The sequence below is a fragment of the Orbicella franksi genome, chromosome 2 (assembly GCF_964199315.1).
Source record: "Orbicella franksi chromosome 2, jaOrbFran1.1, whole genome shotgun sequence".
Lineage (NCBI taxonomy): Eukaryota > Metazoa > Cnidaria > Anthozoa > Scleractinia > Merulinidae > Orbicella > Orbicella franksi.
Genome location: NC_138146.1, coordinates 25,984,687 through 26,002,623, shown reverse-complemented (window position 1 = coordinate 26,002,623; position 17,937 = coordinate 25,984,687). Strand labels below are relative to the sequence as shown.

The 17,937-nt window shown below is 37.6% G+C and overlaps 2 protein-coding genes across 2 annotated transcripts in view; one reads left to right on the top strand and one right to left on the bottom strand.

Moving 5' to 3' along the window:
• Positions 1-1,067, top strand: part of LOC145480116 (gamma-aminobutyric acid receptor subunit rho-2-like) — a 7,405-nt gene extending 6,338 nt beyond the window's left edge. The window contains exons 7-8 of the mRNA XM_081458574.1: positions 1-121; positions 651-1,067. The exon at positions 1-121 is cut by the window's left edge and continues 262 nt beyond it. Of these exons, the coding sequence (XP_081314700.1) occupies positions 1-121; positions 651-1,034 (505 nt within the window). The 3' untranslated portion in view covers positions 1,035-1,067. The remainder of the gene's footprint in view (positions 122-650) is intronic.
• Positions 1,068-5,724: 4,657 nt separating this feature from the next.
• LOC145469207 (neuropeptide FF receptor 1-like) lies at positions 5,725-8,687 on the bottom strand. Its single transcript, XM_081452902.1, has 2 exons — positions 7,847-8,687; positions 5,725-6,770 (listed from the first exon to the last, which is right to left on the bottom strand). Exons 1-2 carry the CDS (start codon positions 8,559-8,561, stop codon positions 6,448-6,450), a joined length of 1,038 nt encoding a protein of 345 aa, XP_081309028.1. The 5' UTR covers positions 8,562-8,687; the 3' UTR covers positions 5,725-6,447.
• Positions 8,688-17,937: the final 9,250 nt, after the last annotated feature.

The window sequence follows — 17,937 nt, the reverse complement described above, 5'->3', positions numbered from 1 at the left end:
ATTCATATTCTTTACTCTGGTAGAGTACGTGTTTGTCCTAAGGTATTCTAGAAGGATGAAGTATGTCGGGAGTTTTGTTCCTGGAGACAGAGCCCATACTGCTTTGGCCAAAGAAGACTGGGTAAGAATACTGGCTTGGGATGTAATCAGATCGAAAATAACGGATATGTTGAGGCGGTATCATTTGCAAACGTTTTATAGGTTTTCTTTTATCCCAAACCGCCTAACTTGTACGCCCGGGTGTTGATGCAATCGTGCGCACAATAGACCATAGTCGTGTTCCTGGTATTGGACTGGAACTGGCTTGCAAATGAGGCTAATGCGGGGAGTCTTTTCATTTGCAAATGATATTCATCTCATTTTAATGATATTCCCCCGCATGAGCCTCCATTGCAAGTTAGTTCCAGTCCAATACCGAGAATACGAATATGGTCTATCACTTTTAGGATCCCGTACATTATCTCAGAACAACTCATTATACTAATAAAATAGAACTAAAATAGAACTTGACTCTGGCGCCATGAAGGAAACAAGAAGTTGTTTTATTGGCTTACAGGCATTTTACTTAGACAGTTACGCTTACTACTGAAAATGTAACATTGTGTTAATGTTTTTTTTTTCTCCTTCTTTCTTTTACTTTCTTACTTCAGGTCGACAACTGTCATAGAATGGAGATACGAATTTGCATGGGAGGCAAATCATACATTTTTACCGATACCCTGGATAACGCTCTAGGTACTTCGAAGGGTAATAAAAACGGTAAAATCTACAAACACAATGGACCAAAGAGACCCATCAAGACTTGCAATCACTCAAAGCCCATCTTAAGGAAATATAAATATGGCGATCGAAAGTCACTTATGGAGAAAATAAAGAAAACTTTTCATTACACTGTAGACGGAAACAAAATTGACAGATACTCAAGGTTTCTTTTCCCCTTTTGCTATTCGCTGTTTTTGACGATATATTTCGTAGGATTTACATTTGGTAGTCAGGCTGTACAGAATCTTTCTGAAGGAGAAATTTATTTATAATAATGCTAATAACATTAAAATATTACTAGTCTATTTTCAATTGTGACTTTCCTCTCTTTTGCAATGAAGCTATTAACATTACATCGTGTTTGGAATATTTCCATATCAGTGAATTTTCCAGTTCATTTGATAGATACGAACAAAGGAGAACACACAAACTAACAAACCTGTAAGTTTTACAAAGTACCTAAATCAACTCATATCACAAAGAACGAATTCAGGCATACGCAACCCCAAAGAGAAAGTAAAAGAAGACAACTCTGTTGTATTAAATGCGCTGCTATTTAATTATGACATATTATAGCACACTTTGAAAGCAAAGCAAAGCTGAGAGTATAAACAGAAAATATTTACATTGTCATAGATATCGCTTCAATGCCTTCTCGCAAATTAAGTTGTTGTTTGCCAAAGGGCACAATAAACAGCTTCATTGGTAATCATAAAACATAAGAGGTTTTTTGCATACATTTCTAACATTCAAAACATAGCACGTGTAAGTCAGCCAAATAAAATAATTATAACATGGATGCCTCTTGGAAATTTAATGTACAAGAAAATCCTTACATGAGATCACTAAGGTGTAAAATATGTATTACTCGACTCACAAAAACAAGTCCCAGCTTACACAATACAGTCCAGGGGCCGTTATTCCCTTTACCACCCCCCCCCCCCCCGACGACTAGGAAATTGGTATGTGCCCTTCCACAGGGTGTCCTCTCGACACAAAACCTCAAGCAATGTCCAACAATTGCGAAAAGCGCCCAAAGATAAAGTCAAAACTTAAACCTAGCTAAGTAAAGGCGTCACAAGAAGACACCCTCCCCCTCCCCCCTCCTGCTTTTGACACCTAGCTACCAGTAAACAACCAGTAGATAAATGAAAGGACGAACACCTGGAAAATAGCACTGGCAGATGATTTAAGAACTGCAGCAACTCTCTCACATATCCCTGGCTGTGTTTACAAGCTTCTTTTACCTACTAACTGATAAAGGGAGAACTGCGAAACTCGATGAAAACACAAATTATTTTTTACGGGTACGGCGCCGATTGCTGTTTTTATCTGTTTATCAACCGCTCAAGAGGGGATAAAGATTATTAGAAGAATTAATGTTTTGGTGCTTGCTTTTTTCAAAAAAAGTGAAGTACGGCACTAGCCAGTGACCCCTTGCGCCTATACTCTACCTATAGTATTTTGTAATAATCTCGTCGCACTTTGTAATACCCCACACACTTTGTTCAGCAGCACTTTGTAATAACGCTTGTCTTCTGTTGGCTTTTTAATTTGTGGCATTTTGTGAGTAACGAGACAAATAAAAGCGATCTTACTTATCCCGTGAAATACAGCTGTAGGGGAATTATTCATGCAACTACTTCGCGTTAATTCCTATTTCCCCTATTAGTGTTTTATTTTCTTCTTCCCTTTTTGGCATTGTATAGCCTTAGGTACTAGGCACTCTTACACACCGACCAGTGGTTTCTGTTTCAAGTGTTTGGTACTGAAGAATACTAAGAATCACTATAGTCATTCCATTCTTGTACCAACTCCTGCTACCGCTGTACTTTGTTATGATTGAAGTACTTAGAATTAAACCTCTCACAACTTGTAATAACGGTTGTCGCATTTTGTATTGATGTAGCTGCTGCACTTTGTGATAACACTCCTTTTCCGCTGCAGCTTGCAATGACAGTCGCACTTTGACAAACCTGACATAACAGTGGCGGATCTAGGGGAGGGGCCCCCCTTATTTTGGGTGAAAGAAGAAGAAATGACAGAAGGAAGAAAAGCCGGCAGCGCAAGTAAAACAAAATCGGGCCCCCCTCTTAGCTCAAGGTCTGGATCCGCCACTGCATAATGTGTAATGAAATAGGTGTCTCACTTTGTAATACTGACAAACTCTTAAACTTTGTAATAACCGACATCACTCTTTGTATCGGTGACTGACAAAGTGTGGCAACTTTTGTTCTTTTTTTTATTTCAAAGAACGGCACTGCGGCACATTCAAAGTGAGAGGATTGTTATCACACAGTTGGTCAGTAAGTATATTGGAAAGTGGGAAAATGTTATATTTCAAAATGCGATTAGTTTTACAAAGTGTGGCCATAAAATGAACTAAAGCCTCCATTTTCGAGTCTCATAGTTTGACCTGCTAAAGGATTTCAAACGTCACGTGACCGCCACTGTGGTTTAAAGATAAATTTGTATGTTTACTGAAGTGTCGGAAGCAAAGACCTGAGAGAAAAATAGATCCACTGTTAATCTTTTCTTTAGTTTACGCAGAAATCTGTCCGGAGTAAAGATATACTTTCTGCTTTGTGAACTTTTCCGTACTTTTCTTTCCTTGATCGACAGGCGAAGTCAATCCAGGAACCGAAGATCGATAGCTATCAATAGTAATAATTTATCGTAATAATCAGAAATGGGTGGCTTCTTTTCTATAATATAATCGGCTTCATTTTATGGAAATGATGACTGTGCAAATAGCTGGTTTTCACATGACGTCACCAAAATTCGAACTACAAAACTATTGATCTTCCTGAGGTTTTACTTTAATGATGTATAAGAGCAGCTGAAAACTAATGTTCATACAAATTTTCGCTCCGAATGGGTTCTTGGTTTTGTGATACACTACGCTTGAATTTCTAAGCTTTTGCGTGACGCGGTATTTACATGACGGCCTAGAGAGCTGTCATGATGGTTTAAAAAGTGACTTATTTCGGGGAACTTGGCTATCTGAACACTTCATGTCTTAGAAAAAGTATTATTTTAATGTTTTAGAGTTTCTCGAGGGATAAATTCACGCTTTTGTAGCAAAACTCAGTGACAGATGTTTCTGTTGGTTTCCGGCCGCCATGTTGGTGCCCATACGGATGGGCACCAGCATGGCGTCTCCATACAAATCTCTATAAATTTGGGTAAAAAATTTCTCCGCATATCTCGCATAAGAAAAATTGCTGTGACCAGAATTTTGGCGAGATTCTTTGCATATTTACTTTCTTTCATTTCCCAGATTCTGGACTTCATCTATTGAGCGGTTTGATTTTGATTTTGATTTATTTTGAATTGCGTGACACTGAAAACCAGCAATAGGCCATAAAATCGTCATACTACTACTCTAAATCGAACCGTTAGAATTTGAATGGAAAAAACCACAACATTTACTAAAAAAAAGCGAACCTTAAATGTCTCGCCAAATAGTGATAAAGCTAGTATCAAGCGCAATTGCAAAAGATTACCAAGGGCAGAGCCGTGTGGCAAGATTGTTAATCAAATTGAGCGTTAGTACATGAGAATCGATATCCGTAAGGATTATAATTATATCAAACGATTGTTATTCACAATGTAGCGTCAATGTTTGGCTATTTCTAAATTCAACCTAAACATATTTATAAGATACGTCTGCGCTGACTTTTTTGTCATTCAGAACTTACAACCTTTTCAGCTTTTTGTCTTAATTCACGCCTTAGACTAAAACATTAAGAGGCTGTCTCTGTAAGAACCCACCACTGATTTTACTTCGAAAATTCGATTTTTCTCACAAGCTGGGATTTCAAAGCCCTTACCTAGTCAATCACTAAAATGAGTTTTATTTCATCAAAAATTCCAATAGAAGTTTTCTAGGATTGATTGAAGTTCGGTCCGCTCGACACAAGTTTCATGCCCGCCGAAACTGGAAAAATAGCACATATTGCCGGCGCTCTAAAAAAAATAATATTCGCTCAAAAGTCCCAATTCTTTTTTTCAACTATAGATATATCATAACAGTTTGTTTAGCCATGTTGCAATTATAATTCAATGTTGTTCCTTCAACGGCTAAAAGAAGATTTCCTACCTGTTAAATCGAGTTTTGAACCAAACGCGAAAATAGCTCTACTTTGAAGGCACGTTTTAAAAATGTGGCACCTGTTTGAAACTGCTGAACTACATGAATAGAATTGAAAGTATAAATGTCCCTTAATTTAAAACAATAATAAAATTTGTCTGCCCACTAGGTTTTCAAAACTAACGACCGCTTAAAGTTCAGGAAATTTTGAAAATATTCCAGTGAGTAACTAACACACTCGCCTTCGTAAAGTACTCAGACAAATTCCCGTAAATCTCTTACCTGGCTTCAAGATTAAAGTTTTGGTCCTTTGTAGCGATCCTTGAAACCTAGGTAGCATTTAAACTGCCAGCTTTTCCTTCCAACTGTAGGTTTGTATATAAAGTAGATTTATACGTTCCTCATCTGTGTCGAGCGTGACCGTCACATACTTCGATGTTCTTAGTATTACTGACCATTGTTTCCCTCGAAGCCGGTTTAATCTCTTGAAAAACCTCTTACTCACGGGAAGATTGGGAACTAAATCACTTGTTGTAAACACAAAATGGCCGTTGCATTTATCAATCCTTCCTTGGTTTCCCGTATCACCGTTTACTGTTCATACATGTATGTGTGCCGAGAGTTGTCCAAAGGAGTGCTTCTACAAACCTTTCAAGAGGTTTGTCATGAGATTAAACCGGCTTCGAGGGAAACAATGGTCAGAAATACTAAGAACATCGAAGTATGTGACGGTCACGCTCGGCACAGATGAGGAACGTATAAATCTACTTTATATACAAACCTACAGTTGGAAGGAAAAGTTGGTAGTTTAAATGCTACCTAGGTTTCAAGGATCGCTACAAAGGACCAAAACTTTAATCTTGAAGCCAGGTAAGAGATTTACGGGAATTTGTCTGAGTACTTTACGAAGGCGAGTGTGTTAGTTACTCACTGGAATATTTTCAAAATTTCCTGAACTTTAAGCGGTCGTTAGTTTTGAAAACCTAGTGGGCAGACAAATTTTATTATTGTTTTAAATTAAGGGACATTTATACTTTCAATTCTATTCATGTAGTTCAGCAGTTTCAAACAGGTGCCACATTTTTAAAACGTGCCTTCAAAGTAGAGCTATTTTCGCGTTTGGTTCAAAACTCGATTTAACAGGTAGGAAATCTTCTTTTAGCCGTTGAAGGAACAACATTGAATTATAATTGCAACATGGCTAAACAAACTGTTATGATATATCTATAGTTGAAAAAAAGAATTGGGACTTTTGAGCGAATATTATTTTTTTTAGAGCGCCGGCAATATGTGCTATTTTTCCAGTTTCGGCGGGCATGAAACTTGTGTCGAGCGGACCGAACTTCAATCAATCCTAGAAAACTTCAACTGGAATTTTCAATGAAATAAAACTCATTTTAGTGATTGATTAGGTAAGGGCTTCGAAATCCCAGCTTATGAGAAAAATCGAATTTTCGAAGTAAAATCAGTGGTGGGTTCTTACAGAGACAGCCTCTTAATATCTACTTAACATAAATAGAAATAACATTCAAAATGAAATCTTCCGTTACGATGTGCCTTCGTATTGTAGCTCGAGGAGGACGGTGACACTTCTACACGGCGCTTCGTACTGTTTGGACGCGTATCGACACATGCTCATTATTTAGCCTTCGTCCCGTCTGCTGTCTGAAAAGCATCGCAAAGAACTTGCGCCTGAAGTTGACGTTTAAGACCGCATATACAACAGGATTGCAGGCGCTGTTTGCAAACATCAGCCACTGAACAAACAGGACTAATGAGGTGATAGCTTGGGTGTATTGCGACTGACTGAAGTCAAGGTACATGTAAACAATATGGTATGGTAACCAGCAGAAGCCGAACAACACCACGACAATAGTCAGCATTCGGACCGTCTTCCCCTGAACTCCGGTGGTTACTGAAATGAGACATAAATTTTTGAACACTTTCAAATTTGCTGTCATTTTGGCTCACCAGTTCGGGTAAGTCCTTGTGACAAAGGAGCTGTGACGTACATTAAGGAGGGTGTGTCTTAAGACTGCACGTAAACAAGAATTCGCGATAAATTTATTCAAATGTTGGAAAACATCTGGAAAAAGTGCCAGAAAGATGCGTTGCAACGCCAGGACAACAAGACTTGTGATCGCTATTTTCCTTAATTTTCCTTTGTTTTGCCAAGACAATACACGGTGACGTTTCAACGCGTTGTAAGTAGTGTGAATCACAATTAAACTAAAGGAAAAAAGAAAAAAGAAAAAGAGAAAAGAAAAACGACGTTTCAACGTGTTTCACAGGTAAGATGTGAACATGAAGCAGAGGAGGTTTTGGAACGTAGATCGATCGATCATCCAGTATAAATACAAATATCAAATTGATAGCGAAAGGCATGTTATCTCCCAGTCGTTCTATCATCCCCGCCGCTCTTTACAAAAAAAAAAAAAAACATGCATGGTATATCATTTTTGCCTCATATGAATGATGAGCAGCTAGTAGGCCTCTACTTGTTTCAACGAAAGTTGAAATACGTTTCCACTTTTAGCAATAGTTCCATTGCATATCCAAGAATGCTTTTCCACTCCTATAATTAAATTGAAGAAGACTTAATTGATCTTAGTGAAGAGGACGTCGGCGAGGACTGTTGTGGTGCTCTTTTTGTTTTGGTATTTCTTTTTCTTCGGTATTCTTTGTGTTTTGATATTATCTTTTGTATTTTTTTGGTTTGTTTTCGTTTCCATTTTGTTTTAATATTCTCTTTTTTGGGTATTTTTTTCTTTGGTATTGTTTTTTTTTTGTGCATTTTGTTATTTTCCGATTGTGCTGTTCTTTATCTCTTTTTCTAGCAGTAGTGGTTGGAAAATAAACTTAACTGTTACATTGAACATGTATTTCTTAAGCAAAGGAAGCCTTTGATGTCACTGAAAACACAAACACATGCTGGATTCCGCAATTTGTTTAGTTTAAGAATAATATAAAACAACAAACATTTATACACACCTCGTCGAATTGGCGGCAGGTTCTTCAAGAAGCGACTAATCTGTACATAAAGGACACAGATAAGCAGCAAGGGAAAGAAGTACATCAGCAAGAACAACAGTGTTGTGTAAGCTTGCCTTATTTTCTGATTTGGCCATTCTTCGACGCAGATCGCGAATTCTTCCTCTCTTTGTTTCCACATTGTGATCTTACTGAACACCGCCATCGGAAGAGGGATGAAAATGGAGGACGCCCAAATGACTAAAGCGGCTTGGTAAGCTTCTCTGACCTTAGGCTTCCGCTTCGTGTACCGAACAATTTGCCAGTATCGTTCTATAGCGATGGCTACCAGAGTTCCAGCCGAAGCAGATAACGTCAAGCCTTGCAGGAATGGAATGAGCTTGCAAAGAAAACCGCCAAATGGCCAGTACGTCAGATGACCGTAAACAACAACGGTGGGAATGTTGATGAGAGAAACAGTGAAATCTGCCACTGCTAGGTTGGCTATGAGAATGTTGCTCACTGTAATCATGCCTGGTTTACGACTGGCAAAGATAACCATGAAGTTACCAAACACTCCGCTCAGGCAGACGAAGCTGTATGCTGCGACGCGGAACCATTTGTAGAAGGGTTTTTCAATCATTACCGGTTCACTTGGCGCCGCCGTTGGCGCGATTTCTGCTGAGTTGTTTGTGTTGTTCGTCACATTGTTTAAGATGGAAAACATCGAGTCCATGTTGAAAAACCTTCGAATTCACATATTTTGGGAACAAAACCTTCGAGGTGAGTGAAAATAAGAATTACGTTAGGTAGTCCGCGAGATTTTCAGCCAATGTTTAGATAAGCATGGAAAAACTTTATTATTGGAACTATCTTATTTAGTCTTTCTACTTGAGCTGTTTCCCGTAAACGTGACAGTAGGAGGCAGAATTCCCCTAAGTTAAACCTTCTTCCGACTTTGTTTTCCTTTTAATCAAAGCCTTTTCAGAGTGGGCATCTTTATTTCCTTTTTTGGCATTCAAAAGATGACAATCTCCTTTGAATGATACTTTAATCACTGGTCAAAATCATATGAAAATTTACATAAAGCTGAGAGCCCCGCCGAACTGGCTATGTCGCGAGATTCCGGCATCTGGACCATCGCTCCCCTTTGACATACAATCAACTCGAAAGGATAGTGTTGTAAAAGCGGTCATAAAATTAAATGAACCAACTTATTCATCTGGTCTTATAAAAAGCCGTTTACTCATTTCGATAGTTTGTCGTTATCCTTCTTTTAAAGTTTTTTTTTTATTATTTATGAAGATTTGGTTGTCAATTTAATCAATCCACGAAAATACGTGACTTTCGCTGACATAATTTGCCGCACAAGGAAATTAATAGAAGAAACCCATCAATATTATTGAAAAGTATAGTTAGCGTTTGATGTCTCAAATAGTTTGCTGTCTTCAGGCTAAATTGCGGTTTGATTTGCTTTTGAATAAGATAGATGACTCCATCTGTATTTATTTCCTTGTTTATATATTCCCCCACTTCCTCTTCAAATTCAACAATTTGAAAAATTAGAGAATGAAGAAATGGAGATGGGCAAGATATATTTAGAAAGATTAAAGGCTAACGAGAAGATTACTGGGATATCTTATTATCTGTTTATGTCAGTGGGAAGGCTCGGCGTTTTTGCTTGGGAGAAGGTGTCAGTATGCAGAGAGACCCTACTTCCGTATTGTTATCTTATAAATACAAAAAGGAATAATTACAATATGTAATAAATTATTTGTGTCTTTTAACTACTATAATTCAATCGGGCGAAGCAGTTTAGAAGCGTCCTTCAAAAGTTGTTTCAAATTCTTATCAGGTCACTAATTTATTTATCATTTTAAGCGAACAATTTTTCATAGATGCATTACAAAACCAGCCGCGAGAAATCAATCCTTGGGCCAAAAGTGTGAAGATTTGATTTCGGCTTTGAACTTCTACCTGGGATATCACGCGAACGGAAAAAAGGTCCGCATTTGCAGGAAACCGTTAAAAACACAGTACGAAAACAAACAAATCATACAAAATGAGAAAAAAATACTTCGTCAGGCCTAAAAGTTCACGGACTTGTGCATCAGTTTTAGTGCATTTTAAATAATATCTGGCCCAAAGCATTACTTCTATATATTAACCCCGTAGTTTTGCTGTGTATCCTTTATCTGTTATCGTCAATTCTGAAATGTCAAGTGGAATAATGCACAGCGCGCGAGTCACTTTGGTAACGCAATGACGTCATAAAGCGTAGATCGCGCGATGCGCGAACTTTGCTCATTCTGCAAGCAGTTCTTTTGCGAAACTCATCAACATGTCAACACTAAACTGTTCTGCAATCTATAACTTCTCTTTGCATTCCAACTGCACTACCTCGCCACCTTCAGAATACGACAGCGAACCGCCAGAACAGGTCACACTCCGTCTGTTAGCATATGCATCTATTACACTGAGATATTGTTGTACCACTTTTAGTTTATCAACAGCGTCAAAAGCGGATAGTCTGCATGCTTGTGATTATCGTTGTCTAGCTTATTTGCTGTGTGTTGGTTGCCATATCACATTTTATTCCTCTACATGGACCTTGGAGAGCCTGATATCACATACTCGGCTATTGTTTCAGCTATTATGTCAACTCAGTGGTTCATCTACTCCAACAGCGCCTGCCATCCAATCGTGTGTGCGGTATTCAAGTGAATTCTCTAGAATGCTGAAATGCAAGAGACATGAGCTTCGTGCAGGCAGGAACCACGAGTTAGTGATGCATAGGGGAGAAGTGCAAGATAACATTTCCATCACTGGAGACGATCACTCGGTGGCATCTTGTGTGAGTTCAACGGCAATATGAATTACTGTAAGAACCGCAACGTACTTTTTGTTGTATTTATGCGAAGAGACCAGGTAGCGCATTTAAAATTGTTAAGTTTTGTTACGTGATTTGTGTGTTAGTTTAAAGCTACACGGAAATATCAATGTTTGGCCAGTCCCAGTTTGGTCTTGTGAGGAGAGATTTTGCCGATACTTCGTAAACGTAGAAAAGCGTTTAATCCAAAACGCAACCCAAGGCGGGATAGTGGCACCTGCTGTCCCACCACCAGGGGCGTAAGACAAAGGAACAATTTACAAAGCAACAGGATTTACAGCTAGATGTTCTAAACCCTCTTTTACTTATCCTAAATTGCTCATAGCTGTTCTAGGCTATTCCATCACTGACTGAGGCAAGTCAGTTTTTCCGCTGTTTTACTTACAACTTCAGGTAGTTCTCACCACAACTGAGGGGCTGCACGATGATACAGATTGTCAGGTCAGGTGGTTTCCATGGCTTTCAGTAAACTATTTACTTTTGGCTTTTCTATGTTTACGAAATATTGGCACATTTTTTCCTCGCATGCCTCCGACCTTAGCTTAAAACCCTCCTAAGTCAAGCAATCTTAAAAATAGCCTAATGCCTGAGCATGTAGAGCCAAGCCAACATAAATCAACAAATATCTTCCTTTCAAACTAATAAGTGGTGACTAAACGGTCAACATGGCCGCTCCTGGCCGGCTTAATAAAGTTAATGTAACGGCCGGTGTGATTTACGAAGGAAAACATCGCTCATGTGACTCAAAATTGCTAAACTAGAAAAAAAAGAAAAAAAAAATCCCATAAATTACGTTATGGTTAGATACGAAAATAAAATCTTCACTTGTCGTTCAGAAAGACAAAACTGTGAATGTGACTCAGGAACCAATATATAATCAATCTGTATTGACCAGTAGGTTCGCATAAGCTAGATAATGCTGATATCTCGTTCACCCTCTCCTAGTTTTAATGTCAAGTCCTGGTACCTTAGGTTGTCAAAGTTTTACAGCTGACTGTGCTGTTATTTCAGGGTTAGTCTCTTTCCTGATCAAGGGGTCTGTGGTTACGAATCGACATTATTCCTGAACGGATGAGTATTTCAACATTCCGTCAGTCAGCCAGGTTTTTTATTACTTCACTTGTTTCTGGAAAGCTTCGTTCATGAAGAACCGCTAACTCGTTAACCTACTTGGGCGTCGCTTCATAGTCTGAGTGTTCCAAGGGCTGACAACCGATGTCTTCTAAGCCTGTAACGTTTGTCTCTGGATAGTTTACCCGTAACAACGCTGAATTCGATACGACAATAGCCGACTTTGCTTGTTTCTTTATTTGTTTCTGTTTTTGTTTTGTTGTTGTTGTTGTTGTTGTTGTTGTTATTGCTCTTTTTCACTAACAGTTTGGGCGCCTTTCGTCATTCGTGCAAAGAGGTTATATTCTGTTCTGGACTGCTCTAAATGTCTTTCGATAATTGTGCAGTAAGCCTACGCTTCTCTTACCACTATAATAGGTTTTTGGCCTAAAACCTGGAGAATCTCTCCGGCTGCAGGGAGTCCGGGATTTTTAAAATCTTGGAAGACCAAGAGAACACACAAAACTTGGCTCCAACAGTAGCGTTTAACCTAACAATACGTAACCCAAGAGGGGATAGTGGTATGCACGTGCATATGCGGTGACCCACCACCGGAGGCGTAACCGAAGAACCCTTTACAAAACACCTATTTTTATGTTAGTAGCTAAACAAATAATCTAATCATTTGTTTACTAATGCTAAACCGCTATTGGCTGCCAATGAGCACGTTGTTGCTCTGGGATATTCCAAAATAGGCACATCAGTTCTTGTGCTTTAAAATATGAACTACCCCGAACTTCAGGTAGTTCTCAGGCACAAGGTGTTATCCTCACATTACTGATTTCTTGGTGACCAATACCGGTGCAATATGAATTAAGGTGCTGTTATTCACTTGAAATGTGCCATGGTTACTTAGTTTCCTTTAAAACATAAGACCTAGCTCTCGCATTTTGCAAGAGAATTGCTGATCATAAGTAATCCGTAACTAGGGAATTGCCACATTTCTATATATCTTATTTGTAGTTGGCAACAGAAGAGCTTCTCCTACTGACTACCCCTACTGACTTGAAATGTGTTTTCGTGTCTAATGTGCCTTTATTCAAGCTCTGTATTACAGTGAATAAGAACTGGCCATTATAATTTATGTTAAATTTCGAAAACCAAAAGTCTTTTGCAAGGTTATAATTGATTCCCCGTTAGAGAGTTACCATAATTGCAATCCTTTCTAGTGGTATCGTTCAGCGACACTGCATAATTTTGCTGCTACCCTTTTTTTTTTTTTTTTCATTTTGCGGGAACTTATTTTTGCGATCGCGTAAGACTAGTTTTTCGAGCTGGGTATCAATTTTTGCGATTTGCAGGAAGTCGGGTTTATTTGAAATACGACATTTTCGACGTTTTTTTTTAATTTCATTACACGGTAATCAGTCCTTCTATTACAACTTCGTCTTGTTCCAGTGTGGCTGATAGTGTCTTCGGACAAACCTTTTGTACATACTTTTTATGAGCTAAACCTGTAGTGTAACGAGGGACATGTCGTCGTTCTATTTCTGAACATTTAGTTTCTAATTTGATCGTTTTGTTTCTGAACGAAAGAAATGTTTTAAATGAATGGCATCTACAAGATTCTACCTGTGAGGTTTGTATGTATAATTTCACGATGGAGTAAATTTTTGCGGAGAAACTTTTTGGGAAAATTTTAGCTTGGTGGAAAAAAAAACAAAAAAACAAAAAACGTAAACTGAATTGCCAAAATTAGAACCCGCAAAAATTTCGTGACACGCGTTATAATAGTTACAACATTTTATATGGAAGACGTGGGGATCAATTAAGAGGACATATCCAAAATTTGACCGGCTGGTTTCGAGCAGAGAGTGAGGCTGAAAATTTTAACGAAAGCAAGAATTAGAAATGTCTGTAAACTAAAACTGAAGTTGCCTGGGCAAGAGTACTGTTTAGTCCTTTGTTTGCATTCATGGCTAATAGATTTCTCATAAAAATCGATTCCCGGTTAGTGTTTGTCGCTCTGCTATTGATAATTTCTCATAAAGAGCCCTTTTATTGATTCATTTACAAGAGTATGTTGTTTCAGAGTATGCATTATAATCACGATTGTATTGATGCATATGACCGACTTCAAATTTGCACTTGTTGAAACAATTGCAAAGTTTGGAGTATCTGGAGTACTGTTTCTCCCATGGTAACTGTATTTGCAGCAGGTACAAAATAAAGACAAGATATTTTCTTGGCAATCATCATTGCTGAACTGTCCTTTGGTTAACTTAAAAACGTCAACCTTTTAGTTTTAACTTTTGTATCAACACTTAATATATGATCCCTCGACACAAACTGACTAACAAAGAGACAATAGTAAAAAATGTTTACTACCGTGTTTGAAGGGATTTTCGATTGTTTCGTCGTCCCCGACTCTTTGCAGCTTTTTGTGATCACATTTTGCTCGGATAAATTAAAGTGAAAAATAAGTACAATCTCAATTTGCCAACTGTTTTTTTCGGGAACATTTCACCCCTAAATAAATAAAACATGAGACTACGCCGGGGCTGCTGTTAGTATTTTTAGCCGTGAGGTCTTTATAGAAGTAAGCGTTGTACAATGATTACTAAATAAGAAAAATTAATTTTCATTTAGAGGTTTAATAACGAAAAACCGCCGGATATCATTAGGCAGCTTACGACGCCATGGCACCAAGGACGAGATCATTCTCGACGTTGATGGATTTCCCTCTTTTTAATAGTGAGGCGCATCCTGCATTTGTTCGAGTTGTTTTCACAACAGCATTTAACAGGTAAAAAAATTGACGAAAAAAAGAAGCAAATTGGTGGGAGGAAATATTTACTTGTAGAATTTGTCTTGGGAACACCATTACCTGAATAAAGCTTATTTCACGGAGCTAACAACTTGCTTTGACCAGTCAACATATAAACGTTTATTTTGAAGCCATAGTTATTTACAATTACACGTCGCCTCATGTTTTGCATTTTTGTTCTCTTTGCTAGTATATTGAATTTTATCTCTTGTACCTATTTGAATTATGTTTGGCTTTTCGTTTTTAACTGTAGATCTTAATTTCATTTATTTGCCTAGAGCATTTTCAATTTCTGCACATGACAGGGAGGGTGTCTTAATTTTAATTAAGAACGCCAGCTGAGTCCTGATAACACGACAGCTGTGACACGAAATAACACATCTTCGGTTGCCTCTCAACCAAACAGCAAAGAATTAATTAACAATTCGAGACCATGAATGTCAATTTGCTGATTAACTGTTTGTACTAATTAAACTGTACAGGAAGCAAACACAAAAGTGTTGTTATCAACAGTGGCCAAAGATCAAATAATTGATTTGGAGAGACCAAGAATTGTCTAGAAATGCGAGAAATGCGGAGGCGACGCTGCTAAAATCGTGGCTCATTTCCAAAAGGTTTTCCGGCGAGGAACTACAATTAATAAAGCTTTCATTATTTAATTGTGAAATAAAGACTCGGTCGTTTTACTGGAGACAATTCTTTCCTGTTGACAACTGAGTGATAAAATCAACTATAATACACTGAAGCTCTAGAACGATTTAATGCATATTTTTTTTCAATAATTTCCACTAGTTTATTAAAAGGTTCTTCTCTGAAGTTGAAAAACCATTACAAACACGCCTTATCAAAAAGGACAAATAGAGGAATTGGTCACCAGGTCGTCTTTTATTCGATTTAAAAGGTTCTGAAATGACCGTGAACTTGACGGAACATCGTTTCTTCATTGGCGAGGCTAAAAATAGAGTGTATTACTGGCTGGCTGTTTATTACCTTTAAAGGAAATGTTCTTTTCTTAAAATGCCTCCTTAACTTCTGCTGGGTTGACTTAACGATGGTAACATAAAATGGTATGAGGGGCTTTTAAATAACTCCGTAATGTTGAATATTTTGATAATGACCTTTCTGTCAGAATTTGCGGCAAAAAATTTAACGACAGACAGATCTCTGCAACGGTTTTTTTTTTTTTTTTTTTCTTGAATATAGGTCATTAAAATCATTGTTTGGCTTAACTTGAATATCATTTTTAGAAGGAATTCGATGTCTTTTTTCTGATCTGAACGTATGTTTAGCAAAATCGTGCAGTCGATCTTTTTAAGTAGCTCGGATTTAGGCAAAACTGGAAACGAAAATGGTCAGTGCTGCAATTAACGAGTTAAAAATAGAACATAATTCCCAGAAACTGTTATGAGCCTTCTTTTCATTCTCGTCTTGTTTTATTTTGTTATCGGAAGATCTGGTCAATCGGATGCAATGTTGTATGAAAACGTTTTCTGTCGCGTGGGCATTTATGTTGAAAATAAGAAAGGTTTTAATCAGCGATATGAACTACACACTGCAAACTAAGGAACTTATTAGATTTGTGGATTTTCACCTTTGTTTTGCTTTGTAATGAACATTATAACGAAAGATAAAATACGACCTTCGTGTTTGGTTGGCATGTGTGGAGCATGGCACAACGAATAAAGAGATTTGTAAACAATCACGGGTTTATATACCAAGAGATCTGTAACCACTGGAAAATACGAAAAATTAATAGCTTTGGTACTGGCAACGCAATGAAATATCAGGTACAGCTATGTTTTGCTAGATCGCAGCTCAGATGAAGAAAGAATGCCAAAGACTGGTGTGCATACAATTGTACACGGACTAGATTACATTTGAGATAATTTTACCATAAAAAGAATGTTTAATGTTAACCTCTAAGAAAGCAAAAAAACAAAAACAAAAAAAGAACTCAATAACCCCGAATGGACTATATTTCACGGGTTCGCACTCTATTGAAGAATGCTAAGAAGAAGTGCACTGAATTATGTAAGAGCTAAATAACATGCATTTTAATTTCATTCAGTCAGTGTAATGAAAGGCATGTACGCCAGATGTGGTTCTGTTTTTGTGTCGAGAGGTTTCTCTGCAATCAATTATATATATGAGGTGTGAAAAAGATCTAGTTAATGGAGCCAAAGAACTGGTTCATAACAAATGAACTGAGGATTAGGCATGTAGTGATGGAGTTCTGAGCAGTTAAAGCTGTTCTTATAATTATAATTAAATGGTTTGTAAAATACTATCAAGCGTTCCGAACCTTATTGATAACATTTACACCTTGAATTTATCTCTAAAGGAATCATTTTTTCCTTAATCAATTTACGTACGCCAAAATTGAACGACACTTGAAACTTTTCTTCTTTTGAAGTACCGTCTTTTTCGATAAGGCTATCTCGGATTTGCGCTGTGAATGTTCTGAGTTTAAACATTTAACACCCATGTGTTTTCATTTTGCAAAAAATGTTCTAGGCCCGACTTACTAGTATTTTTTGAAGTATATTTCTTGCTTAGAAACGTAACTGGTAAGGCTATTTGGGATTTGCGTTGTGAATTTTTCTGATTTTCAACATTTAGCACCTTTGTGTTTTCATTTTGCAGTAAAAACCTCTGCTCCCGATTTAGTTTTTTGACGTACTTTTCTTGCTTCGAAAAGTGACTGGTTAAGAAAAGATAAAGTGGAAACTGTTTTACTTTTAACGTAGAAAATGGCTTGTGATAACGGAACCACAGCAAAGGTAAAATACCGGAATTAAAGTCAATAAAATGGAAGTACTTTATGGACTCTTAATGGTTGATTGGCTTGTCTAACGGAACTAAGATGACACTGAGCCATCATTAAGCATTTTGTAGTCTCCCAGAAATTCAATTTATATAAACTGAAACGGACTTGTCACAGCAAAAAGCTTTCAGAGAAAATCGGATCCTGAGAACATGTCATTATAGGAAGGTATAGACGAGAATATATATTTTTTTCTTGGGCCTGGAAATTAATAACTTCAAATCCAGATTTAAGCTTCCTTGTTACTGAAGATTGTGAAAAGCTATTAGAGGAAGCATAACCTGTTCTGCCCCACCAGGAATAACTAATATAAACATAAAGATTATGTGGAGACATATCCCATGAAATTCAAAAACGCACAGAAACAGAACGAATGTATACATTATCGCTCAATCTTTACTTTCTTAGCTGACAACGGATAAGGCATTACATACTTCTGACCCACGTTTAAACCACACTCCAACGTAAATATTTTCAGAGATTAGCGTTTGGTCACTAAATTTGCAATCAATATTTCGTCA